Source organism: Leptinotarsa decemlineata, unplaced genomic scaffold (genome assembly GCF_025532065.1).
Source record: "Leptinotarsa decemlineata unplaced genomic scaffold, Ldec_3_MD MMD2_tig00026340_RagTag_RagTag, whole genome shotgun sequence".
In the NCBI taxonomy this organism is placed as follows: domain Eukaryota; kingdom Metazoa; phylum Arthropoda; class Insecta; order Coleoptera; family Chrysomelidae; genus Leptinotarsa; species Leptinotarsa decemlineata.
In genome coordinates, this window is record NW_027412694.1 from 6069501 (window position 1) to 6097496 (window position 27996).

Here is a 27996-nt window from a genome sequence, read left to right on the forward strand (position 1 = left end):
GGCAAGCAGATGTTTTTGTGAATTCGATATTTATTCATCACATTTATTTTTATTCATATAATCTGTACTGTTTGCTTATAAATGAATAAATTATTGTGCATTTAGAAATTTGCGTTTCTAACAACTTAACCATGCCACAGAATGATTTATTAATTTTTGGGAAAGAAAGTTTTTGGCTTTCTACTACTCCATCTTGATACTAAAAAAGAAGGATGAGGGAGTCTTCCAAAGAAAGGAAGGAAGTAACTCTATACATGGATGTGTAGATCATGCAAAAAAAATATAACCCCTTCAATTCAGATTTATTAATGTATTTTATATTATTACATTTATGAAAATCGGACCAGCCGTTACCTAATAATAAGCAGATTCATATTCATGTTAAGAATTCCAGTTTAACACACTTTTGGTTCAGAATATCAGCCAGATGAAATGAAAGAAACAAAATATATTACCGATAACATGTGCATGGTACAGTCTTACAATAGTCCCTGGTGTGTTATAAACAAATCCCTATGATAACTACATTCTGTTTTATAAATTTAACTACGATAAGATTAAGAATATATTTTGATATCATGAACACTGCCCAACCAGATATTATTGTGAAGTTTACATTTTAACCATGGAAACCAGGTATTATTGAACAAAGCCGGATTGGAATTCACATCAACGGGTTTGTTAGTTTGGGGCACCAACTGTTGATTGTAAGCCAATAACTTTTTCTTGAGATTTTTCACGATATCTTGTTTTTCTTCATCTCCAATGAGATTTGTTGTTTCACAAGGGTCTGCGTGAAGATCGAAGAGACAATATTCATCACAAGTGAATGTAGGATAAGTTCCTTGTGGTTTATACTTTTTCATATCAACTTCCGCTCGCAGTTTTTTTATTTGGGCTGGTGTTAGTGGTTTCTGTTCAATAGTTTGGATTGCAATATTGGTAGGGCTGTTTAGTATTCCCTGGATGTTATAGTCAGGGTTTTCAGGCTCTCTTCCATGGTCTCCATAATACCCATTGTATATACCATCATTATAGGATCCTGTGGAAATGAGAAAGATTCTTAATATATGATTGTAAAGGGGCCGTTAAAAACAATATCATATATTTTCAATAAGAATGAGTTTTGCTAATTTAAAATAATATTAAAAGTTACGTTATATGGAGTTACTTATAATTTAATTCACTATTACATTTCAATAATTTTTTAATTATTTTCAGTTATGATTACTTGCTTTAAACTGCATTAATCGATTAAAAAAACATTTTTTTTATAGTTTCGTGTATTCTTCCAAGATTGTTTTAGTAGTCTTCGAGTTGTTTTGTGACGTATTTATATAAACACGTTAGCTGAAGAAATCCGAATTATTTTCAAGTGTCTTTGAGTAATTATTGTGAGTAATCTGATGACTTACCATTCAACAACTTGTATTGACCTCCATATCCCAACATTCCGGAATACCCATTTACCTCGTCAATATTCAACAAGATATCAGTTCTCTTTGTAGTATCGTTTCTGGAAATTGTATTCCATTGATTTTTTCCATCGATTTTCCCCAGAGCTTTCGTATCCCCTCCTGCAACAAATTGACTTCATCAATACTAATCTAAATCGTTCCTGAATATTTCATTCTGCTAAAATTTATCGGGATGATTATGTAGTTATTATCCGAGTGACCATCACCATGTAGTTATTTTGCTGAAATAATTGAATCACTTTAAATTACAATCAAATTATCATAACAACATGAGACAAACAAATATAAAAAACAATTCCTTTCCTTTGAAATAATATATACTTTTTTATTTTTGTGGCTTCTCTGATCTACCCCATGGTGAGTATTTTCAATTATATCTTGAACGAAACAACATATCGATTTGAAATTTGTACGATGAGGTGCACAGACGCATTGTTTTACCAGCACTTTCATGAAAAACTATACAGTCTAACAGCTCTAAAATGACGAGAAATCATCCAAGATATAAATCGGATAACCTGATTTGTATATCTCCAATGAGTATTTTTATTGGAATATTCATTTGTTCTTGCAGATTTTTAAGTTCATAACAAGCATCTGTAGAGTGATTGGTCTCTCTCTAGGTTCATTTGTCCATCCTCCTCCTATCAAAGTTTCACAGGAGCTTCCTCGGTCTTGCTCGAAACAATGCTGCCATCTCGCTTTTGTCGAACTTTTTTATTATAAAACCACATATCTTTCATATAATTGATGCAATCCTATTTCCACGTGGACATCCGATCTACTCCGGCCTCTAACCAGCGTGAATGGGGGTAGGTGTTATGTAAATCCACTTTAGGACTCTCACGTGGACATTTGGTCCACCCCGGCCTTTAACCGGCGTCAATGAGGGTGCTATTTTTCCTGAAACACTTATACAACTCTCGTTAACATTAATACTAATAATTATTTTAATGGTGGCTCGTTCTATAACGGCGGACAGTCATATCACAAAGTGAATTTGATCTTCAACAATGGTCCGCGTACCTTCTTTGTGGGCAGTCATTATCGGCACGTCCGTCCCCAAACATATCAGAAACGAAAATCTCGATTGAAAAATTCACATTTTTTTTTTACTTTGGCAATATCATTTATTGCGGAAATGCAATATAATCTTTTATTGTTAATTGTAAAGTGTAAAAAACGCCCTACGCCCTGATTTTGATTATGATGCCAGCAACGAAAAAAAATGAACAACCGAAAAATCGGTGCATCGTTCTTTAGGCTATCGATATGGGTCGATTGTCGGTAACGGTAAAAATTTCTGTATCGGTCGATCCCTAAAAGAAATTCTAACAAATTCAATTACACATTCTTGTACAGCTGTAGGCAGTTCTGAATCAAACGAAGAAGTGCTTTTGGAACCCTCAATAAGTATATATGTCCAGTGGATAAACGATGAGGTTCCAACAGATTTTGAAATATACTAAATCTTACGTTTCAAGTCTACAGAGTTATTTCTGCACATAGAACACTGTTTGATTCGTTTTATAGAGTAAACTGGAGTAAACTAAAAGGTGATGATCAGCTGAACAACTTATTTTTTGATATGATTGGAACCTAATTGTTGATACTTCATGTCACCTGCCAACAGATGCCACAGATTAAAGTTCCTAATTATTTCATTCTTCCTATCAAATAAACTAACAACAGGTAAAAATGACAATGAAGTAGATATTATTCAAAATATACTTGGGCTATATTCAAACTGTTTAATTTTTTTGAGAAAATTACATTGAATAGATTTTGGAGATTGAGAATATATTTGATTGAAAATTGTATTTTTCTTTTTCCAAAAACTGTTAGAATCCTAACCATTCACCTAACATGTGACTGAAACAGTACTAATAATATTTATATCGATTTAAAACATTTTCACAAGTTGAAGAAACTAATTCTTAAATTCCAATTAATTTTTTTATGGAATAAATATCACAGCAAAAAATATTAGTATCATGAAAAGTTATGATGGTGATTTCTTCAGAAGAATTTCAAATGCATAGTGAGATGAAATATTCAGTATGAGCACCTACAACAGACTTATTTGGTTGACAAAAATAGCATATTGAATGAGACTGACTCATCAACGAACTCTACAAAAAAATAGATTAGAATGAGGTATACCACAAGTAACAGCAGACTGGTCGACAAATTGTTCTACTTTTCTGTAAACTTTTACAAATACTACAGATATGTACACTTCACCTCATACCTACCAGTCTATATTTATAAACTTGATGTGCGTGTCTGGATACTACTGCCAGTTATGAGATCATGTTTTAAAAATATAACAATTTGTTTGTGTAAAAATTTCACTTGCACTTTTCTAGTAGTGCAACGGGGTATTCTCTATTGTAGTATGTGGCAAACGATTAATATAGATTATAAAACTATAGACTATAAAGCCATAGACGAAATCATACATACAGGCCGTTTCTTTCTAAACCGTAACAGATACGAAGACGATTAACTGAGAAAAAAGCAACTGTTATCAGGGACAATACAGTGGTCGAATAAAATTTACGGAGACTCTCGCCCTTCTCCAGTTATACGGACAAAACCAAAAATGCTGTTTTTCGTTTTTTTCGAATGGAATTATTATTTCGAAGAATATCAAGAAATGGAAAAGTACTATGGCAATGTAATAATAAGTATTCGATAAAACGTTTCGTGTCAACACGGCCACTATCAACTTTTTTTTCAATGCGGGCCTGTCTTTTTTATTACAGATATTGATAAAGCGATAAATTCACAATTGAAGGGTATATCACATTTGATATTTTTTATAGCGTTTCATTTGAAATAACCACCATCATTAGTGACAACAATCAAACAGAATAACAATTTATTTCATCATGAAGTGTTGGGAAAAATGAAACCAATACGGAAAATCAAAGCTACATGGCAATCTACATTAAATGCTTGAATTGACGACTTCTTTGTTGAATGTACATAGGTTTCGGTCCAGAGAATATCTGTGGCAATTTTCTAGCATAATAGGTGTAATACTAATACATGCATCTCTTATCTTTTTTTTGAGATGGTCGATATTTGTACTTGGTGTTGAAAAAACTTCATCATTTATGTATCCCCAGACAGGATTTAGATCTGGGGATCGAGCTGGCCAGTTAATTGCTCCATTGTTTCCAATCCATTTTCTTGGGAATATTGCATCTAAATGTTCGCTTACTATTGCTGCATAATGGAGGGATGGGAGCGCCGTACTGTTAAAAATATTGTATTTCATGTCGGTTATTCAGTGGCAATTCATCTAAGTAGCCATCGAATTCATTGAATAGGAAGTGAAGATACATTTCACTATTTAAATGATCATCGTAAAAGAAAGGGCCAAGGATGTTTGTTCCCACAATTCCCAACCAAACATTTAATCCGAACCTCTCTTGGAAATTGGTTTCCGCATATAAATGTTCATTTGTATCCCACCTATAATGGATATTTCTGTTAAACCAACCATCGTTGGTGAATTTTGATTCGTCCGTTCATATTATTTCTTTACAAATATTTCCAACTTCCCTATTTCTACGTCTTAATCACTTCGCAAACTGTACTCTCCTTTTGTAATCCTTTTCATTGAAGTGATGAACTTTGCGTATCCTGTAGCATTTATATTTGTTTTTTTTCAAAATAGTTCTGGTGGATTTTACAGAAATCCCCATTGATTGGCATACTTTTTGTAACTGGCCAATCCTAAATTAAAAAAAAAGGTGTTTTCACTGTGTGCATTTTTATGTGGTAATATTTGCTTACCCATAACATTTATTTGATTCCTCACACTTCCAGTAACCACACATTTTCTTGTTTTCTTTCTGTCAAATGCACAATAGTTCCTCAATTTTTTTTCTAATCGTCCAAACATTTGGATGTTCGGAATACGGCGATTCGGGTATAGCTCAACATATATATTCCTTGCAAAAAGAGGATTTCTATTTGATTTTGCATAACTAAATAAACGTCTGACAGTTCTCAACAACGCATTCATTTTTCCTGCCATAGAAATCAAGCAAAGCCTATGCGTTTAAGATGGTAAATGAATTGAGATGCTATTTGGTCATACCAAATTATACAACAAGTGAATTTTGACCAAAAACTGATATTTTTCCTACTTCCAGGATTGTGAATTATAAAAATATTACGAATTTCAATTTCCAATTTATTTCCAATTTATTCATTCAGTTAACATTCAATTAAATATTCAGTTAAATTCAGTTGAATAATTAGATTAGGTACATGAATAACTATTTTATGTGCTATTTTGAATTCATTAAAAAGTCGATAATTACACCTAAGCATAGAATATGCTTGTATTGTGCCTATTCTCCAAATTTAAATGAATCCTTATGACAATAGAAAACAAAACAAAAAGTTTTCATATTATATGTTATATAATATATTGGAGAGATAAGGTAAATGCAATGGATCAAAGAAAGGAGTGAGAGCGGGTATTTCATGTATGAATACTCCATGGAATTTTTATATGATATAAATTTGTGTCAGATTTGTACTAGAGGATTCAATATTGTTGCATTTTCATTATAATTGAATATGAAGAACTAAGCCTCGAAAGGATTACGGCCATATAAAAAATTCCAAAACGAAAAAGTACGAACTTTCATTGTGTTAGGGTACCTACCTGTCGAATTTATTGGGTTTTCTGAATTATATTTTGACAAAATCGAAACAATTAACAAAAGATGTAACGACAGGACCGAAATGTAAAATTTTTGTCACTGATGATGGTAGTTATTAATATCTATAATAAAAAAGACAGGTCCGTATTAAAAAAAAAAGTTGATGTTGGCCATGTTAACACGAAACGTTTTATCGAATATTTATTATTACATCGTCATAGTACACTTCGAATACAATAACATTTTTCTTTTACAATTCCAATAACAATTCCATTCGAAAAAAATGAAAAACAGCATTTTTGAACATAAAACATAAAAGAAACGGCCTATTTACAAAAAGATGATCTCGCTCCTGCTTTTTTGCGGATCTGGCACCTCAACGGAGTGTCCCGAGGAACTTGTCACTGAGTTTTGATGTGACAATCAACACGATTATGAAAAATATGCTAAACAAGTGGACGGCCAGTTGATGTGACAATTTTGACTTTGAAGTTGATATGCTTCAAATTTGATTCAAATCCTGATTCGCGTCATTATTGTATACTTTGGTCATTGGACTATTCTGATTAACGCCTGGAAACTGCTCAGCACCACCTTGTTTATCAAGGTGCAGCTGCAGCTGCACCTTGATAGACAAGGTGCAGCCATCTATAGAACGCGTCCGTTATTTTTTCTTTTAATGTGATTTTGTTTCCATTAAGTACTTCATTCATTGTAAGTGAACTATCACTTTGGTTCACCGTTATAAAGGGATATTGAGATTTCAACTGGAATAAGTAAAAATTTCAAATTGCCTTCACGGGAAACAAGATCGGAACCTCTTTATTTTTGAAGGTCATAGCAAAGTCGGATATCTATACACAAAATATGGATCTTCATCGTATTTCCACTGAACCTGAAATGACTTACCTGCGATGTGATAGAGAGTAGGTAACCAGTCCGTGATATGGATGAGGTGTCTGTTAACATATCGCCTTTTTTCCAATAGTGGGCTATATATGATTCCCGTTCCTCTTACTCCTCCCTCTAGGAGAGTGAATTTCAACTGAAAATGTGAATATTCGATATGGTATCATTGAATATATAAAGAGTGTATCAGTGAATAGTTCTCACAGACAAATGTTTTGCATTCAATTATTAACTGTAGTCGATGATGCTGTAGTGCATTGTAGTGCATTCACAATTTAGAATTTCTTGAGAGAGATGGCTTTAGTAGCAGAAATAGTTCATTGGTACACTCTTTTGTTATTGTTGATTTACCCCTCTAAAAGGCCATCCGGATGCAAAGTTTTGATATTTTCCTGTGGTCTGGGCTCCATTGTCAGAAAAGAAAATTATAATGGAGTTATCAAGCATTTTCTTTTCAGACATCTTTGTGATTACTTCTCCAACTGATCGGTCCAAGTGATTGACGATATCTGAAAAATAAATATACATTTTTCAAAGAGAAGTTAGGGTGTGAATTTTGTATTTTATTGTAAATATTCCAACTCAGTTCTATAATAAATGGTAGCGCAGTATCTACTCTAGAAGATATCATCACTCAATAAAAGAATAGTTACTGAAATAAAATTCCACATGATATAAATGCTACACCTACCGAGTAGGTAGTTGGGAGAGATGAATATTTAGGGATTTTATTTCGAAATATCTATTTTCTATCTCTCCTCGATACAGTCTTCAGACACTGTGTGATCCCTGTTAGAGTATTGGTACATGGGATGTTTCTCTCCCGATTGGGGTTTTGTTCACGAGATGGAGCTGATACTATAGGATATTCACGTTAAGAAGAGAATGACGTCAATTTTGGTAATTTCCTATAGCCAACATGACAACGTTAAAATATCTAATGAAATGCGTTCAATAGCAATGAAACTAGTAAAATTTCATTTTGTAAGTTGCTCAACTGTCAGTCTTTGTTTTCTTTTCAGAACTAATAATTTCTTTTGATAAGACCTGCATATATTCAATATGCCTAAAGCATTGTCGAAACAGTCTCAACAAATTTGTATTTCAACTAAGTTAATAGTAAGTAAGGTTGATAGTAATAAAACAAATCAACATTACAAAATAATTTGAAAGTTTGCACATGTTGGCAACGGCGCAACTTGTCATTTTGTGACGTTATTCTCTTCTTAACGTGAATATCCTATAGTTAACGATTTTTCTCTAAGACGAAGGTTTAATACGTGCAGTCCCAGGCACTTTGCTGTTTGGTTGGATCTTTCCTGCACTGATGAGAGGTAATACCTTGACACCGGTCTTTAGGTGATCTACTCGAATGATTTCAGCATGATCCTGCTGCTGGATAAACGAGAAACTAACCTCTGTGAGGTATCTTGCATGAATGTCTGTCGGATATAATTCAATATTCAGCGTGGTAAACAGCCTCAGCAGATCTTGTACAATATATACATGATAGCATCAACGAAAATAAGCTTGTGGTTGGACAAGCTTTGATCTGTCAACCCTTGGTATCTACAAATAAAACTGGAAGCTCTAGGCATCCGAGGTCCAATTCAAAAACGAATGAGTCATATATGTCCGGTAGATCTATTAAGGTGCAGGTTGAGAAGCAGTTCTCCGAAAATTTTGATATAAAGATTGGCACACCCCAAGGTGAGGTTCTTGGGCCACTGCTATTTCTGCTGTATGTCAACGACCTTCCTAACCACATCAGTCAAGGACGTACTTTCGTATACGCAGACGACACAACAATCGTTGTTACAGCTGGAACTATCAATCAGGTACAGGCCAAAATAGATACTGTAATAAAAGAATTTACATACTGGTGTGAAGTAAATCACCTCATCAATAATGCAAAGAAAATGGTCTCCATTGAATTCACTAGTATCTTAAAGCGCAGTAATAAATTATCAATAAATGTTGGTAACACAGAAGTTCACAACTCAGAATCAACGAGATTCCTAGGCCTCGAACTAGACCAAAAACTTTCTTTCAATAGACAAGTTGATGCTCTGTGTAAAAAACTCAACAAGCTGTACTTTGCATGTATTACTCTGAAATCGAGTTTTCATAGGCACCACCTAGTAAACCTATATTATACTTTAATATACAGTATCATTAGTAGTAACATAATCGTGTGGGGAGAGCTACAAACACATGCAGAATTTTCATATCACAAAAAAAAATTCATAAGGTCAATATATGATTTGGACTAAACGTGCAGAAACACGTTCATTGAAAACAATATCCTAACATTAATTTCTATCTATCTCTACAAATTATTAATATCAAAATGCTAAAAATATGAATAGAAACAGTGACTACCATGAATATGATACCAGACAGAAGAATGACTTCCATTTGCACCACTCGCAAAGAAAGCAACATATAAAGAGCCCTCTATATTCTGGAGCACATTTGTTCAATTTTTTGCCTGAAGACTTGAAACTCATCACCAATATGAAACATTTCAAACTATCTTTGAAAAAGTTTCTCATCCGCCATGCCTTTTATTCATTAGACGAGTATAAAAAACGTAGCGACTAGGCAGTTTTGTTTCAATGTATTTTAACATGTGTTTATATTTAAATATTTTATTATTTTATTTCATTCTTATTATTCTTAATCAATTTGTAACGACTAGAATGTTTGTGATGTTTTTTCTTAATGTTTATATAATGAGAATTTTTCCCTCTTTATGTACTGTGACTTATCTCATGTTGTAAAGCAACCATAAGAAATTGAATAAATATCTATCTATCTATCTATTAGCCGGGAAAGTTGTTTTCCGGCAGTCATTTACCAGGACCTACGATGTAGGTAGTTGGAAGAGATGAATATTTCGAGATTTCATTTTGAAAGAAAATGAATTGTGATGAATGGTGATGGAGAATCAGATACAAACAAATATCGAGAAATGGAAAATCAAAAAGGTTTCTCCCAAAATTTAATCTCAGCTGGAACACACATTTGAATCCTATACGGCTGGAAATAAGTGATTACAGTGTGTATGACTGCTCATGGAAACACCCCCGTATCTTCCGTAATAGTCGAGGTAGAATGATGAAACTCTCAGGACTTATGGAAATTCTGAAAATGCACGTAACACCTAAATGGGGTTGGCCAAAGTGATATACACTGCCGGCCATTCGCGATGGAACAACTCATTTTTACGGTAAAACATACTAGGGGGCAAAATAGTTCGCTTCCAATACCTGAACCCCTTCATTCTATCTGGAGAGTACTCTAAAGTATCAAAGATTTTCACAAATTATTTTGGCTGTGAGGAAAATGTCATAGTACCACATTCTCAGATTATCGAGATAGTGTGGAGCAGTGTAGGAAAAATTACCGATGGCGGCATCTAATATAACTGAGGAAGACCATTCGTAAAACTAATTCTGGGTGCCGAATATCCAAATTCTATCCCAACCAGAAGTGAGAGCTCTGCCGCAAAAAATGGAAACAATCTATTTTTAAAGGTTCACATCTCGAAAACTGTACATTTTTGAGCTTTGGCTGTGGACCCTTTCAATCAGCACATCAAGAACCTCAACATATCAAAATTTCGACAAAATTCACGGCAAGCCATTTCTCATAAGAAATATGCGGGGTCCTTCATTAAAATATTGAGGAAACATTTTGCCAACCGAAACAATCGTTAATTTTTAAAGAAAAAATCGCACTCGGTAAACAGGTAGAATTTAGATTATTTTACCTACTTGCTGAATTGTTGTCTGAAATCATTTGAAGGGATTGAATTACATCAGTTTTACTAAATAAAAATCATGGGATGCCCTGAGATTACCATGAAAAACAGTTGCTCATTGATATTTACTGTCAACTTGACAATATTGTTGAAAGATCTTGTTGTAGTAACCCCCAGACCAGTTTTCATTGCATTTGTTGTTCCTGTTGTGTTCACTGTTCCTGTGTTTGTGTTTGGTATTGTTCCTGTGTTCCAGTTGTTTTCTGTTCGTGAGTTCCTGTTCATATTTTGATATTTCTGAAGTTTCTATTTTAACTGACATCAGCTCATTTTTATCAACAAAATTCAACATGGCACGTCTGTCACTTCAAGAAAAAATTGAAATTGTTTTAATTGTTGGTGAAGGCGCGATGTCTTATCGTAAAGCGGCTGCTGAATTCAATAGAAAACATCCGCTAGAGGTAGCTGTCCATAAAATATATAATCTTTTCGTGAACACCGGCCAAGTAACAAAGGACAGAAACATTGTAAAACCATTGAAGATGATAACATATTGGCGGCTTATCAAGCTGATCCTAGAATTAGTTTGAGAAACTTATCGCTTCAACTCAATATGAGCCGCAGTAAAATATGGAGGTGTTTAAAGAGGCATAAAATGCATGCGTTTAAACCCAAATTTCTACATACCGCCGTATAAAGGATTGCTTATGGATGCAAATTCTCATGTTCTTCCCAGAACATGAGAATTTGGGCTGACCAAAATCCAAATTGGGTGGTGAATTGTAGAGACCGCATATCTCAGAACATTAATATGTGGTGTGGTATTCTGAACAAAAATATCGCGCCATTTTTTTTTCGATCAAAATCGAAACGGACGACTATTCGTTTATTTTATCGAAAATACATTTTCCGATGTGTTGGAAGAACTACATTTAGATATGAAACACTACCTGGTTTTTCACTTAGATGGTTCACCAGTTCAGAATAGTGGCATAACTAGGATTTGGTTGAATAGAAACCTATCTATGAAATGGATAGGACCCAATAGCCCTCTCGTAGTATGGCCACCACGATCCCCAGATCTAACTCCACTGGATTTTCATTAATGGGGAAGGTTGAAAAATGAAGTTTATATGAGCGTGTAGAGAAATCACACCTAGAGAACTGCGAAGAGTTGGAGGAAATAATAGAAGGCGCATAGAAAAATGTGTTCGCTTGTAGGGAAGTTTGATAGTAGGCACAAAAATATACAATTGTCAACAATTAAATCCATTGAAATCGATTGTTTTGTTTTTTAATTGAAAACGTGATTTTGAGAGTACTACTTCGAAAGAGTTTTGAACTACATAAAATTTTTCGCCACAAAAAACACTTGGTTTCTTGATAATAATGTAAAGATGAGAATCTGAATTAACATTAACCATCCTAACACCTCACTGATATAATGTATCCATTCCACTTACAAAATTAACATTTCCTCTCTTATTGACTTTGTGAGAAGGAATAACTTTCCTGACACCAAAATAAAAAATAAATGAGTTATGTGAAAACAAAGTCAAGTTTCTCTTTAGCAATTGATTTATCATGTAAAAATTCTGATTTTCTAGGGCGGGTTCGTGTTTTGATGTCAAAACAAACAAAAATCTACTTCAATAACCACAGAACTGAAATTTCTCCAGGGAAAACGTGTATTCGTAGTAAGTTGGTAGTCCTGATCACGAATCTGAAGGAATTTTGAGCCTATTTCGCCCTCTAGTATGTTTTACCGTGAAAATGGGTTGTTCTATCGCTAGTGGCGGGCAATTTATATCACTTTGGCCAACCCCATTTAGGTGGTATGTGCATTTTTAGCATTTCCATCAGTCCTGAGAGTTTCATCATTCTACCTCAATTATTACGGAAGATACGGGAGTATTGCCATGAGAAGTGAGACACACTGTATATAGATTCAGCTATGAAGTAATATGAATGATTATTCGTCCTGTCAATGTGAAGATTTTTCTTCTGTACAATCAAATATTCGAATAGTATTCATTAAATTTGTTTGGATCGATGTTCAAAATATTCAACACTGCAGATGACGAATGGGGAATGTTCCTCAATTTCGGTTATTACAGCAAATGCAAGTTTGAACAAAATAAAGTTGAGTTTAATTCATGAGTTTTTCAAATTCACTTCGAAAAGTATTCAAATTGATGTTTCAAATGTTGGGTTTTAATTTTTAAAGGGATTTGTTTCTAATTCACATATTGGCAACAGCGCCTATATCAAGTTGAAATAATTTATACGTACCTAGATATTCTACTTTAAAAAAGGTAAATTATCTTTATAAATCAACAATTGAGGCAAAATATAAGTTATAGTTCAATACCACCTCCACAAGCCACATAAACAACAGTTGTTTTGTTATTTATTTATATAGAGGAAGATAGGTTAGGTGCACAAAATTTCATATGTCACAGAATGTCTTGGAACTCGGAACATAAGTAAACAGAACACCACGCCTCTGAAATATGTCATCTCTGTTTGTCTCATACAGGTAACAGATTCATTGTCCTTTATTAGCCATAACCGATGTTGCCAAATGGTGAAATAGAAACGAATTCCTTTAAATGTTGAATGCATTATTTCATTCCCCTTTTTTAAGTATTTAAATAATTTTTTAAAGAAAAAGGTTGAAATGATAAGTTTAAAATGCGTTGTTTTAGAGCTCTTTTATGAAAACTACTTGATTTTCGTCAGGAGAAACATTCGCCATTGGAAAAGAATCAGAAACCTAGGTTTACTTTGAGATTAGAACGATTTTCTGTAAAATAATTCTTGTTATTTTTCATTTGATGATATCTATTCAAGTGCCTGTTGAAAAATCTGGGCAAATCTGTTTTCTGTTAACCAGCTGTAGCCTGCGAACGATAACCCTCAGAAGTCGAAACTTGTACGAGCTGAAAAATAAAGAGGTTTTACGTTTTAACGTATTAGTTATTCCTGAAGACCAGTGTTGGAAATTGATGAGTTGGAGATATATGAAATAAGGTGTGAGAACTATGACAAAAAATATCGATCAGACTGAACGAGCTATTAAAACTTGTTTCAAAGAACAAGCAGCATCTATCCGATTTCGGAGACCAGAAAAATCCATTGTCGCTCAACACGCTTTGGATAACAGTCATAAAATGAATGAAAACTGTCCAAAATTTTTGAGATTGGTGAATGACATTAGATTTTTGCATGCTTTCGAAAGTCTGGAAATAGAAAAGTATGGTATGAAAACTATAAGCAGTAACAAAGGTCCTATGTTACATTTTTACCAACTTCATTTCAACCTCACTTCCGTAAGCAGTATAATGTTGTTTAACACAATCCATTGAATTGAATCAGTAATTGTAGAGTTCCCGATGAAGAGACAATAAAAGCTCGAACAGAAAAAAGTTCCACAGTATTTCTGTCTCTGACTGCTATACTCGATTCAATTTCCCTACGTTATCCCTAAACTTAGCCAGTTTAAGCTTTTCCCTTCCTTCAACTGTGAGGACTGCGACAAAAAATATATTGGTCAGATTAAACGAGCTGGTTGAAACTCGGTTCAAAGAACATGCATCACATATCCGATTTCGGAGACCAACAGATCGGTGTGGAGAACGGCCATAGAATAAATGAAAACTGTCTGAAATTTTTGAGATTATCACATGACACTAGATTTTTGCTTGCTTTCGAAAGTCTGGAAATTGAAAAGTGTAGCATGAGAACTATGAATAGTACCAAAAGCCCCTTTCCAAACAGCCGATCGTCCATCTTTATATGCATTGATAAGTTGAAATTAGCGAGAACTTTCACGAGAAAATTTCCTGAGAATTTCTAATACCCGAAACCACTGATGTGGGTCTGAAAGTGAAAGTGCTCCCTGTTAAATGATGTAAAATAAACACTAGTTTTAGAGATAGAAATAAGTCTGCTTTATCTTCTGAAGACGCCAACGTGGTTGGTGGAACTCGCGTCGAGAAAAGTGTTGCAGTTCTGGGGTTTGCTTATTTTTGATTCAATCTATGCCAGAGGTTCCTTGTATTCTAAAGTATTAACTAGGCACATTTTTGATATCTTACTTTATTGCAATTTTCGTAGGAGTCTGATATTTTAGAGATAAAATACAGCTTTCTATAGATGAAAAATTTGTTAAAATCGGTTGAGTCCTTTCAAGTTCATGCATTGTAAACAAACATTTCCTCTTTTAATTATTCGTTTAGCCTTCTGTGCATTTTACTGTTGAAGTACCAACCAATAGAAAAAATCGCATTTGTTAATCATTAGCTCGCACAAGTTTCGACTTTTGAGGGCTGTCGTTCGTAGAGGGACGACAGCTGGTTAACGGAAAAACATATTGTTATGGTTTTTTTTTCATACATACAATATACGAGGTCCGTCTATTAAATAACGAGACTGCGCGCCTAGAGGTCGCCCCAGAGGGGTGGGGAAAAACGAGTAGTGCGTTGGATATCTGGAAATCTTCTCTATTCGCGTTCCAAAACACGTTTTCGTCACTATAATAGTATTTGTGTAGTAACGGTTTGAAACGAACGTCTTTTTTCTCGTGCCGAAAACCATGTGTGACGAAAAACAGGAGCAACGTATCAATTTAAAATTTCTCGTTAAATTGAAAAAAATTCTGAGTGCTATAAATTGTTGCCAGAGGCCTAATCTCATGCGCCTGTTTTTGAATGGTGTAAGCACTTCGGTGAGGGGCGATAGAGCAAGAATGTCCAAATCAAAATTCAAGGCAATGTTAATCTTTTTTTTCCGACATTAACGTTATCGTGATAACTGAATGGGTTCCAGAGGGCCAGACTGTCAACCAGACTTACTATTTGTCAGTTTTAGCAACACTGCAAAAACGAGTTCGTAAGAAACAAGTTGTGGAAGAACTACTGGTGGATTTTGCACCAGGACAACGTACTTGCCCATAACGCGCTATCTGTGAAGCGGTATTTGGCCGATAAATGCACTCCAGTGCTTGAACACGCGCCGTACTCGCCAGATTTGGTGACTTTTTTTCGTTTCCGAAGATAAAATCTGCTTTGAAAGGGACTCGATTTGAGTCGATGGAAACGGTAAACCAAAAAACGGCAGAGCTCCTAAAGGCCTTCACCAAAGAAGACTTCCAGCACTGCTTCGATCAATGGAAAAACCTATGGAAAGGGAAGGGGAGTATATTGAAGGGGAGCATTCGAATGTAGAATAATTTTTGCAATAAAACCCTGTTTCGTAACCAGTCTCGTTATTTAATAGCCGGACCTCGTAAAATGAACAAGAATCCCCAAAATATATGTTTTGGTTTGCGATAAAGACTATAAACACGTTCCATAGTTTTTTCGGAAATGTATGATTAATGCTGCAGTTACTTTTTCATTTTTCAAAGACCAAGTAATTCATACTTCAACTGTTTTAGTATTGAACTCTTTTCATTGGTGTGATTTAATGAAAAATGGGGCAAATTGACTCTGATTTTGAAACTAACCTGCTAATAACCGTCGTTCTGGAGTCTTGATATATCCATATTTCTTGTTTGCTTCAGTTACATTAGGTACTCCCAGTTCTACCCCATCATGTCCGGCGTGACCGGCAAGATGATTAATCATCAAAAATAGAGGTTTATCAGTGTCATGTTTATCTATCACTTCCAAAGATTTTTTTGTGAAGAGTTCAGTGGCATACTGTCCTATTAGTCCCCACTCTGGTTTGAACTCATTGTGCAGATCGAATCCGGTGAAGTTCTTTAAACATATATTTGATCACAAAAACGAATACTAAAATATGTTGTGGCTTCATTTATATTTATTCTACATTTAGGGTTAGTAACCAAGCTGAAGGACAAGAAATTACGAAAAGAAAAGTCAAATGAGCTAACAAAGAGAAATTCCACCTCAATTCCTATGAATGTCATAAGCAACCGTGACTACAGAGCAGTTCTTTTATCAGTTCACCATTTTTTGTTACTTGAGAACCATCTTACTTCTCCATTTCTTCTGACTCTCCAGAAAACACTGCAGTCTCATGGGTTCATTGCGTTTTTCTTTCCATCTTTTTACGTTAATGGATTTTTGCCAGATCTTCATTGATGAGATTTGTTTGGTTGCGTCGTCTCGTTACAAGTAATATATTTTGGAGCTGATATACACGCTGTGTATATCACCGTGGAATCACATATATAGTGGATGACACTTCATTTTTTGAAAGGTGGGCCTTTCCTTTTTTTAGAGGGTGGTTAGACTCCATCTCTCATCTGATTTTTTGGAATATAATTAGATTGTATGGAAGTTTGAACAACTTGCAGAATTTTTTAACAGAGTATATACACAAAAAACAATGCCGTATATTGAGAGATGCTTAGCCCCTTTCCCTCCCGAAATGATAAAAGAACTAGCTGTTTTACAGAAAAGTTAGTAGACAATTTGAAACACATTTTTATGGGTCGTTATTAACAAAATACGTCGCTTCCTATCTTTACATTTAAATAAAACAAAGTGGGTGTATGTGCGTGTGTGTGATATCATCGAATTTTTTATTTGTTTGAAAGACCTATTGATGCCATTATGTGTGGAATAGCATCGTTCAAATATACGCCATGGCTTCTCTGGGTGGAGCGCATCCGAAATGCCAAATTTCACGTAACTCTGGTGCATAAATCAAGCTGAATGTGACTGATGGTATAGGTTATGTTGGCTTTGAGGACCGTTGTGGTTTGTGGCTTATTCGCATACACCTGCGACTTGAGAAAACCCCACAAGAAAAAGACTAACGGTATCAAATCACATGATCTCAGTGGCCAGTTCACATCACCTACATGTGAGATGACTATGCCCTCAAATCGCTCGTGCAGACTATCCATTGTGACATGAGCTGTATGGCACGTAACGCTGTCCTGTTGAAACCACATGTCATTGGTGTCCGGATCATCTAATTCAGGCCAAAAGAAGTTGGTAATCATTGACCTATAGTGCTCCATGTTGACAGCGATAGCCTGGCCAACGTCGTTCTCAAAGAAATATGGACCGATGACGCCCCAGTCCAAAATCCACACCAAAAAGTGACTTTTTCGGGATGTATTGGATGCTCTTGAATCTCATGCGGATTGGTATTGTCAAAAATTCAACAATTTTATTTGTTCCATGTACCCATTCATTCAGAAATGGATCTCATCGCTGAAGATAATTTTTCGATGAAAATTAGGGTCAGTTGCCAACTGCCAATGACCACTAATTTGACAGATGTAGTTTCAATAAGATGGTTGTTATCAATTGTCAAGTCGGAAGTCCCTGTTGGAAGACCCTCTGATTGTAATATATAACCTATAAGAAGTAAAATATTTCTAAAGCACTGGAAAAATTCCTTCAGTTCACTTCATGATTTCATTTTATCATGACTTCATGTTTCTCAGTCATAAATATTATGCTTTCATTCAAGCTGAAGGTAGGACAGAGTATGTCTATGGAGATAAGTTTAAAGTAGTGGTTATATCTAAATTCCATTAAAATATTTGAATGTAAATATATCGAAACCTGACCTTGTTGACCTCAATTTATTGAAACAGGCGTATTGTTTTATACAGCATAAGCAAAGGGAATCACTAGGAAAAGCTCTGCTCTTATTTTTTACTCACATGCGTATCATTAATGGGCGTTGATATTTTATAATCAAAGTAGCCCACATAACCATTCCAATAACCGAAGTGAGTGTCAAAACCTCTCTTTGTCGGGGTGACTTCTTTGCATGCTGCCCCCAGATGCCATTTTCCTACCATATGGGTTTTGTAGCCCAATTCCTGAAATCTCTCTCCCATAGTGGGCATATCGATTGGAAGAGATCTGTTTTCCCCGGAGTCCAGTGGAATACCCTGAAGACCTGAAATGCAATGCTTTTTTTTAAATTCTTAATCTGGAATTGAAAATAACTAGAGAGAAGGATGACAATTGAATTTTTTTTATCATCGTTTGATACCCATATCAGGGGGGGCATACAAAACTGACCCACCATATTCGATTTAGAGTGACGTGATCTTTTCAGCAAAAAACTAGTTGGACGGTCTGCCGTATTATTAAAGTAACTTGATTTTTCGTATTCTTTTCATCGAACCCTTTCATCTGATACCCATATCATGAGGGTGTATAGGATAACTAGTCTGCCATTTTGGTCAACCTGCCTTATTGTATTTAAAGTAATGTCATTTTACTTTCCGTATTCTGTTCAGCATGCTCTTTTATTTGATACCGTTACTAAGGGGGTGCATCAAATATAACTAGTCCAGCATTTGGGGCGGTCCCTTTTATTGGATGTGAATGACGCCACTCAGGGCAACTATCTATTGGTTCAGTAGGTTGAGGATAACTGCTTCAAAATTCAGTTGCAATATTTGATCCGAACTAGCACGAAATTTCGAGGTTAAAGTCATAATTTTGACATTGAAATCGAAATTTCGAGACATATTAATAATATGCGCATTCGTATTGAGTTTCTTTCCTCAATGTTTCTACTTCAGTTATAAATGAATATATTGAAAAAAAGATGAAACATGGGAAGTGAAAAATATAGAAACCTAATGAAATATGAACCTTTAGATGTGCACTTGCGAATTGTTAGTAATTTTGGATCTTATAAAATCATTACCTGTTCTTATTGGATAATTTCCAGTTAACAAAGCGGCCCTCGAAGGAGTACACGATTGTTGTGTATAGAAGTTGTGTAATATGGCGCCATTATAAGCCAATGCGTCGATATTCGGAGTGGGAATCTGATTTGAGCCGTGAATAGCAAAGTCATTCCAACCCTGAAAAAGTAACAAGGCGTCAATTGAACAATGCTTTTGTTAAAAAACAAATGTAACTGAGGATGAAATCTGCATCTCTACCGAAATTATTCATCATGTCATCTTAAAGGTGGCTTTTTAACAACACCTTAACGTCTGGTTAATATATACTATTTTCACATGCTATTGAATCGATTCGATAATGTTTAATATCTTGGATTCGTTGTCGTGTACGAATGAGCACCCAATGTAACCGATGCCGTTGTTCAAATTTATTTCTACAAATTCCCTACATTGGTAGAACGTTATTTTCTTTTTTAATGGACAATTCAACAAAGAAACAAGATAATACTCGGTTTCAGCTTACTTTAGTATTAGTAGTTTATTTAAATAGGAATTCCTAATATATACTAATAAAAACTGAATATTAATGGAGTTTTTTCCCAACACCAAATCGGTATTTTTACACCTCGACACCTGTTTCGATCACCAAGTGATCATTTTCAAGAGGAAGATAAAACTGATAACTACTCAAAACTAAAGCTACTTATACTAATCAGGTACATCATACAGGTAGGTAATCAGTAATACCACCCATACAAGTGTACCACCCTAAATAAATTTTACAATTGGCCTTTCTATTATTTACGATATGTCCTTATGTATGTTTAAATGTTACAGCTATATATAGAACAATTTTCAGCTATATAAAATTAGTTTCACAATATTGCCTATCTAAATATATTTACAATGTGTCTTTTTGTAGTAATCAGTAAACCCAACCATATTATTTCAACAAGCTATATAGTATGCTATTTGGTATTGGTCCGTTGTCGTTATTCATAATATTATTATGTTTACTTATTTCCACACTCTCATAGGCATCTAGTTGCCTGTTGTTATTAACTTGTCTAACTAATCTTAAAGAACTGAAGTCTATGGAATGGTTTTGTTGCAAAATATGATGGGCGACTGCTGCTTTTTCAGGTATTCCATATTTTAAGTGTGCTATGTGTTCCTTATATCTCACTTTAATAGATCTTTTTGTCTGTCCATAATATTTTGCATCGCAGTCCTTACATTCAATTTCATAAATTCCAGACTTTTCCGAATTCTTGACTTTGTCTTTTGGACTTCTCAAAAGGTTCTGCAGTGTATGACTTGTTTTAAAAACCACCTTCATACCTAGTTCCTTGAAAAAAATTTTCAACAGACAAAAAGATCTATTAAAGTGAGATATAAGGAACACATAGCACACTTAAAATATGGAAGACCTGAAAAATCAGCAGTCGCCCATCATATTTTGCAACAAAACCATTCCATAGACTTCAGTTCTTTAAGATTAGTTAGACAAGTTAATAACAGGCAACTAGATGCCTATGAGAGTGTGGAAATAAGTAAACATAATAATATTATGTATAACGACAACGGACCAATACCAAATAGCATACTATATAGCTTGTTGAAATAATATTGTTGGGTTTACTGATTACTACAAAAAGACGCATTGTAAATATATTTAGATAGGCAATATTGTGAAACTAATTTTATATAGCTGAAAATTGTTCTATATATAGCTGTAACATTTAAACATACATAAGGACATATCGTAAATAATAGAAAGGCCAATTGTAAGATTTATTTAGGGTGGTACACTTGTATGGGTGGTATTACTGATTACCTACCTGTATGATGTAACTGATTAGTATAAGTAGCTTTAGTTTTGAGTAGTTATTAGTTTTATCTTCCTCTTGAAGATGATCACTTGGTGATCGAAACACGTGTCGAGGTGTAAAAATAACGATTTGGTGTTGGGAAAAAACTCCAGTAATATTCATTACTACACCAAAGGTTCCAAACAGTATATCACAAGTACTAATAAAAAACATTTAACTTATTCAAAATACATTCATAACTATAAAATTAACACTCATATTAGTATGTCGTTATATATAAAAAAATTACATGAATCAAGTATTTATTTAAGATTTAAAATCAAGAAGAAGAAAACGAGTTCTCATGAATATAAAACTAATCACTAATATTGTATGCCTAATAAACAATATTGGGTTGATATATGACTTTAAATAAGAGAAAGGTGAAGGGTGACTCAATTAGACAACAAAAACTCAAGCGTGTGTGTTTTCTCACTTTGTGTGTATCACGGTTAGGAAATTCATGAATGATATTCATATCAGCAAAACTGCATATAGGTGTCATTCTTCAAATAACTTTGAAGAGTTGAGAGGAGTATTGAACTATTGTGTTCCTTGAATAGCGGAAAAGTCGCTGGCTATTGATGGCCCCGCCTGAAAAGTATTGTAGCAGTTCAAAAATAGGTCCAACCATGTATCGAAGAAAGGGACCTGTCTTTTTGAGAACTATTGAGAGGAACTCGCCACTGGTGAGCAAAATCAAATCATATTCTAGAATTCAGAAATTTTGTAGTAGAACCATTGACTCCGGATTGGTATGAACTTCTCAAAAGTGAACGGTTTACTGCTTCTAGGGCCTGACGTCGTGATATGCCATTCGCCATGCCAACACAGTAGAGTTGGGCGGTGGTTCAGATGAAAAGGGGCCGGATTTACTGTCGACGATGCCATTAGCGTGTCGCTAAGAAACATATACCACCCTTTCTTTTGAAGTCTCTTATTACAAAAACTCCCACTATCGGCTTCCCCCAACCCGAAAAAGCCTTTGACCTCTTGATCGCAATTCCTGGATCTTCTCCTGGAACCGCTACATGTAATAAATGTGGAATAATATTCCTAAATTATTCAGCATTCAAACAAACATTTTTCTGATCAAGGATCAACTGAATAATTTACATATGATTTGTTTATTTCATGTAAATCCCCTCAAGAATTGTTTAACGTTCAAAACATTTGAAATACTTACAGATCAGTATGTTTATTTGAAATGCATTTTTGATTTTTTAAAACATATATTTAATAGTTCGGTTTGTATAACTTCAAATCACATCTAATTAATCATTTCCAACTTCAAGACCAGGTGCAGACGGCGTAAAATTCAATATGCTGCAAATTGTTGAGGCAAACGTTGTACAGGCACAAGATATTATATGGTGCGGACGTTATTGCAATACATTGTCGGATATGAGTCAACGCAGACGAGCGAACACGAGCGTATGTGACGCTCTTCTGAGAGACAATGTATTTCATCAACATCCGTCTCGACGCATAATTTGCGACACGTTGCCACGTTGCGGCAAGTCTGCAGTTAATGCGGCCGTATGAGGCGCTCGCCTGCGTTGCCTCATAACGTCTGCCTTAACATATAATTTGCGACATGTTGAATTGTACCGGGTATAATGGTGTAACACCGGGATAAATAGTGGTAACTTGAGCGGAACAATGAAGATAAATATTTCATGAAGGATAATTATGAAAAAATGTGCAACGTGGTAGATGAAGCTACTCTTGTGAAGTTCTAGTCAAAGACAGGGGAGGAGTATTTTTAAACCTTTAATTTTTTTAGGGGACTGATTATTGCTTGGCTAAAATAGGTGGGGAAACTCCAACTCACATTTCATTCAAATGCTGTCGTCAATATATTCCAATGTTTCTATGGCCATATGACCCTGAACAACCTTGAGCTATGAGCACGGAGTTTGACCTTGATGATCGACTCTGTTCTTTATACACGACCTTAAGCTTGGGATATGACCTTGAATGTATAGAAGGTGTAACATTGAATCTCTCCCTTCCTGATAATTCCTATTCAAACTCGGAATTTCATGCTTTCACATTCAGTTTATTCAACTCAAGTATTTAAATAGGTGATGAGTATTTCTCGAGTTCCAAGGTGCACGCTACAAGTATAAACCAAACAGTGAACGTTGACGTCGTCGTCGTCATAGAGGTGAACATATTTTATATTCTCAAACCGTAGGTTCACAATTTTTTGAAAATGTCTAATTTTAAATTTGACCTTGAAAAGAATAATTTCCCGATTATTCAACAAAGTTAAATTATAGAGCAGAAACCTATAACATCATTGAAAAAATGTCTATGCTTTCTACATCATTCAAGTAGTTTTATTGGATGAGGAATGTAATATTTCTTCCAAATCATGGCTTTTAAAGCGTGTCACAGAGCAATTCACATAAGACATTATTCGTGAAGTGGAGCCAAGACCCGCTCGTTGGTGAAATTCGATATTTTGATTGAAGCTATTGGTTATAACTCCACCCTCTTCAAAATTGTGAAAATATGATATATTTATATGAAATATGTATTTAACTTTTTCGCTTCAAACATGGACGAGTTTCAAGTGAGCGGTTTTTTTCTTTCGCAATATAACTTCCAAAATAATGAATGTAATTTGTGATTTTTCAGAGATCTTCTTCCTCCTACACTACACAGCCAAAGATTAGCCGGAAACGGTGGATTCTGATATAAGAAGGGCGGCATGGTAGTTATCCGATCTGAGTTTTGATGATTTATATTCATCAAATTATGATTTGAGTGTATGTTTTGATGCTGAAGAGGTGCGAAAACTTTTAGAGAGCAACGAGAAATGTGAGCTTGGTGTGACACTTTGTCATAATTATTTGTATTTTGATGAATTCTGTTGTTGATGATCGAAGCAAACTTGGAGCCTTTTTTCTCTGACACCTACCGCAGAATATCATAGAGAGAAATATCAATCGAAATCATGGTATTGTAACTCACAGGAGGAAGAAGAGTATGTAAAAGAGGGAAAATTGTAGCCTCAAATAATGACATTGTGAATAATTGAAATATGGTGTATAAGCCAAAACAGCATCGTGAAGAATGAGTGCATATACTTTGGTCTGTTCTGGAAACTTCGACTTTGTGCGCCTCAAAATTCATCTTGATGTCGACAGTGAATCACTTCATAGCATTGGCTTGGTGGGAGCGGTCGATAATGAACTGTGGGTTACTTCGAAAGCTGCCAGTATCCATCATTGGTTCACTGATAGCGTTATTATAGTCGCTACGTTGGAAGTTTTCATATGCATAGGAGGCTGATAATTCGTAACTTCTTGTCATTCAGATTCCAATTGTCATCTGGGCATACTTTAGACTTCAAATATAATACTCGCATATATGAATTTTGTTACATCCTTTGTCATACTCTCGGATCGATCGGTGTTTTGAAAGCCGATAATGATGTTTTGAGGTCTTTCCAGACACACGAAGTTTAGGCAATTCATGGAGATCCCACCTACCACCTTCACTTCAGCATTATTGCCACTTTTATTGATGTGGTTCAGTAGTTTCAGTTTCTGGCGGTCTTCCGGCACAATATGTCTGATTCTACATTCGGTTTTATTCATTTCAAAATCTGCATCGACTTCCGCAATGAATGACGCATGCTTTACATTCGATATTCCCCTATTGTAATCTTCAGCAAACCCATGAGATATTTCAAGGGTAATTCACTGAATCCAATTTATCTTTGTTTATTCACATTAAGCCCCAATCATATCGGTAGTAGCGAATTTGAAAATGTTTGTCCGAATGATATCATTGCATTATAGTGGCTATGCCGAGTTTTCAAACAACAGCCACTTGCCACCCATTTCATAGCGAATTTTGTCGAAGAGAAAGGCGCGAGCGTTATTGGATGGGTAGCACCGCTTGGTGACATCAGAAGGTGTGGATTTCCCTTCGATATAAATGTTACTGTCTGTAATATCGAGTATAAGGTCTTGAAAATTGATAGGTATTCTGATTTCATCTGAATTTTTGTAATACGGTGAACTATACGGTTTATATATATGCTCATGAGGGAATGGTCGAACATGGGCTCCTCGAATACCTCCAATTTATCACTTGTGGTTATGGTCGCCATCTTATAGCAATTATTTATATCAGAGCTTGAAACCAACAGATTTGAGAGGCTACTAGCGCTTATGCGACCCAAGATCAATCAAGTATCAAGGGCAAAGTCAATCGTTAAGGTCTAACTCCGTGCTTTAGGGTCATATGATGTATTCATAGCTCAAGGTTGTTTGGCGTTATTCAAGGTCATATACCGTGCACATAGTTCAATGTCGTGTGACGTCGTATAAGGTCAAAGTCAAGTGATGGGGGGAAGTTCAGAACCGTCATTAGCACCCTACTCTAAACCATTCAAGAAGAAAGTACATTCGAACGAAAAAAACACATTAAATAGAAAATTATCATTAATGACTTCTTTACTCATGCTTTCGCGTAATTGCGAGCGACGGTCCATCACAACTTTCCCCAGCACTGCTATCTTCGTGGGTCATTTAGTACAAAATTTTCAAGCTGCATCTTATTGTTATGAACAGAACCTGTTTCACAATCAGCGACTTTTTTAATGTGATTCATTTCACAAACAGTCTGGAGAGAAGTAAAATTAAGTCAATTTTTGCACATGTATTTCGTCAAACGAATTATTGGTATCCGAGGCGGTGAAATATCTGTTACCGCAATTATTCTATTGAGCATAATAACTGGCACTGAAAGCACCCGTGGTTTTCAGAGGTTATTATTTGTTAACCTTTCAATATTTATGTTCTTTCACTGTGATTTTACATACATGAGACGTTATTTGGTTTGATGTAGGTACGCCGAATATGTCGTAATGAGAAAAGAGCTCAAACTAGCAATCTACCATAAAAAAAGTTGTGTTTTGTTGGCACCTAGATTCGGTATATCTACTCGATGTATTTTGATCAATCATAGATAGCAAATCACTTTTGGCGGGAAAAACAGATCTGAAATAATATTATACGAGTCCTTCGTGGAGTTCCTTCTCTCGAATATTAATATCATAATGTATTGCTTCAAATCAGCAGAAATCTCTTCTGAACTGTGGTAGAGTTTGTTATTATTAGTTTGTTGCAGCTACTTTGGTGCATACGATTCTCAGACACAATGATCCCTTACCCCAAGATGTGTTGTGTGGGGAAGATATGGCTTGAACAGGTTTGTGTAAAGTGACTGAACAGCAAACCGTATTTGGGAAAATAAAATAAATATTGAAGATATGAACATGAAAACTTGATGTCCATGTCCATGATGTCTAACATTTAGATAAATTGTTACGTTTTCGACGACGTGACCGATTTATGGAAAATCAGTGGTGGAAAGCCGTTTAGAATATAGAGACAGAAAAAATACTTTCTAATTGTCTAGTCTTTGGAAGACGCCCGCAGTTGCACGCAGTTGAAACTAGCTTTGTGGTAATAAATCAAAAAATGAATATTTTTTATACTATCATGCAATATGTTGATTCGGCAACAATATGCTGAAACAACGAACGACAAACGAAAGTTTTCAACTGCATCAGCAGGAGTAACAAATGCCATCTCTAACCTTAACCTAAGTGTGACAGGCGTCATTTGTTAATTTAAACGGCATCAACTGCTTGATTCGTTTGTATCTCATAATCTCCGCATTCTTAACGGTTGTAGATTTAAGGCTTTCTTCGTTTAAAAATAAATATGAAATTGAAGATAAATGAGTGAAGCATTGAAAATACTGTATAGGAAAAAATAGTTGGTATTTTTAGTATTTCACTCATGTATCTTCTCTTAGATTTGAAGTCAACACTATATTCGACAATGGAAGTCAGAACCTCAAAATATCAGCAAAAAAATTGTCAAGCACCTTCAAACAAACAGCACATTCTTACTCCATCTGCGAAAGGAATTATTTACTGAGAATAAAATGAATGTCTATCAAATATCTCATCACTTTTTTATTATTGTTTACTAAAGGCATTAAGGTCAAAGGACGTTGTACTATAAAATTAGCATAGCGGCTTGGTACCAAAACTGGACTTGATAAACAATGTCTTGAGAAAATGTGCGTTACACTAAAACTATTTTTCTGAACAAGTGACAGTGTTTCAACAACGCCGTTTGTGCACTGTAGTTACATGATACAAACACAAGTAAAATACATCGAAGACTGTCCATACACCCTCTACATATCGTCAGATCTCTCGATCAAACTATGCTATGAATAACATTTCTTTATATTTCTTACCAGATCATCCGCCACCATAAAAACGATATGTGGTTTGCTACCCAAATTAGTGCACTCTCCTAAAATTGCAATTTTCAGGGCACAAACTATAAGAACTGATTTTCTCATGGTACTTCTTATAAAACTGAATTGACAAAAATATTTGATTGACCTTTTTGAAAGTTCAAACAATTTGATCAACTATGTTAGTCGTTCTTATACATTGTAATAACGTTATCTAACGTTCGACCTTCATTACATGTATTATCTGATTTTAAGCATTCTTCGTTTCACAAACGTGAATAGCTGAGATTTTTTTGACCGACCAAAATGTATTAGGCAGAGCTGATTCGATTCACGATTGATGACT

General features: G+C 34.9%; 2 protein-coding genes across 3 annotated transcripts in view; one reads left to right on the top strand and one right to left on the bottom strand.

The window, feature by feature from the left end:
• LOC111507534 (low molecular weight phosphotyrosine protein phosphatase 1) overlaps window positions 1–27996 on the top strand; it is a 59761-nt gene that overhangs the window by 10552 nt on the left and 21213 nt on the right. The gene's annotated exons all lie outside the window — the stretch shown is intronic.
• Window positions 284–27995, bottom strand: LOC111516033 (arylsulfatase B). Its single transcript, XM_074183471.1, has 8 exons — window positions 27648–27995; window positions 19497–19656; window positions 18493–18734; window positions 16351–16606; window positions 7427–7584; window positions 7076–7211; window positions 1416–1577; window positions 284–1042 (listed from the first exon to the last, which is right to left on the bottom strand). The coding sequence occupies exons 1-8, from the start codon at window positions 27753–27755 to the stop codon at window positions 558–560; spliced, it is 1707 nt and encodes a 568-aa protein (XP_074039572.1). The 5' UTR covers window positions 27756–27995; the 3' UTR covers window positions 284–557.

Coding starts and splice junctions, on each gene's coding strand:
- LOC111516033 (XM_074183471.1), bottom strand. CDS start 27,755: ATGAGAAAATCAGTTCTTATAGTTTGTGCCCTGAAAATTGCAATTTTA. Junction 16,607..18,492: donor CGCCCATTAATGATACGCAT/GTGAGTAAAAAA, acceptor ATATGTTTAAAG/AACTTCACCGGATTCGATCT. Junction 7,585..16,350: donor AGAACGACGGTTATTAGCAG/GTTAGTTTCAAA, acceptor TTTATTTTTCAG/ATATCGTCAATCACTTGGAC.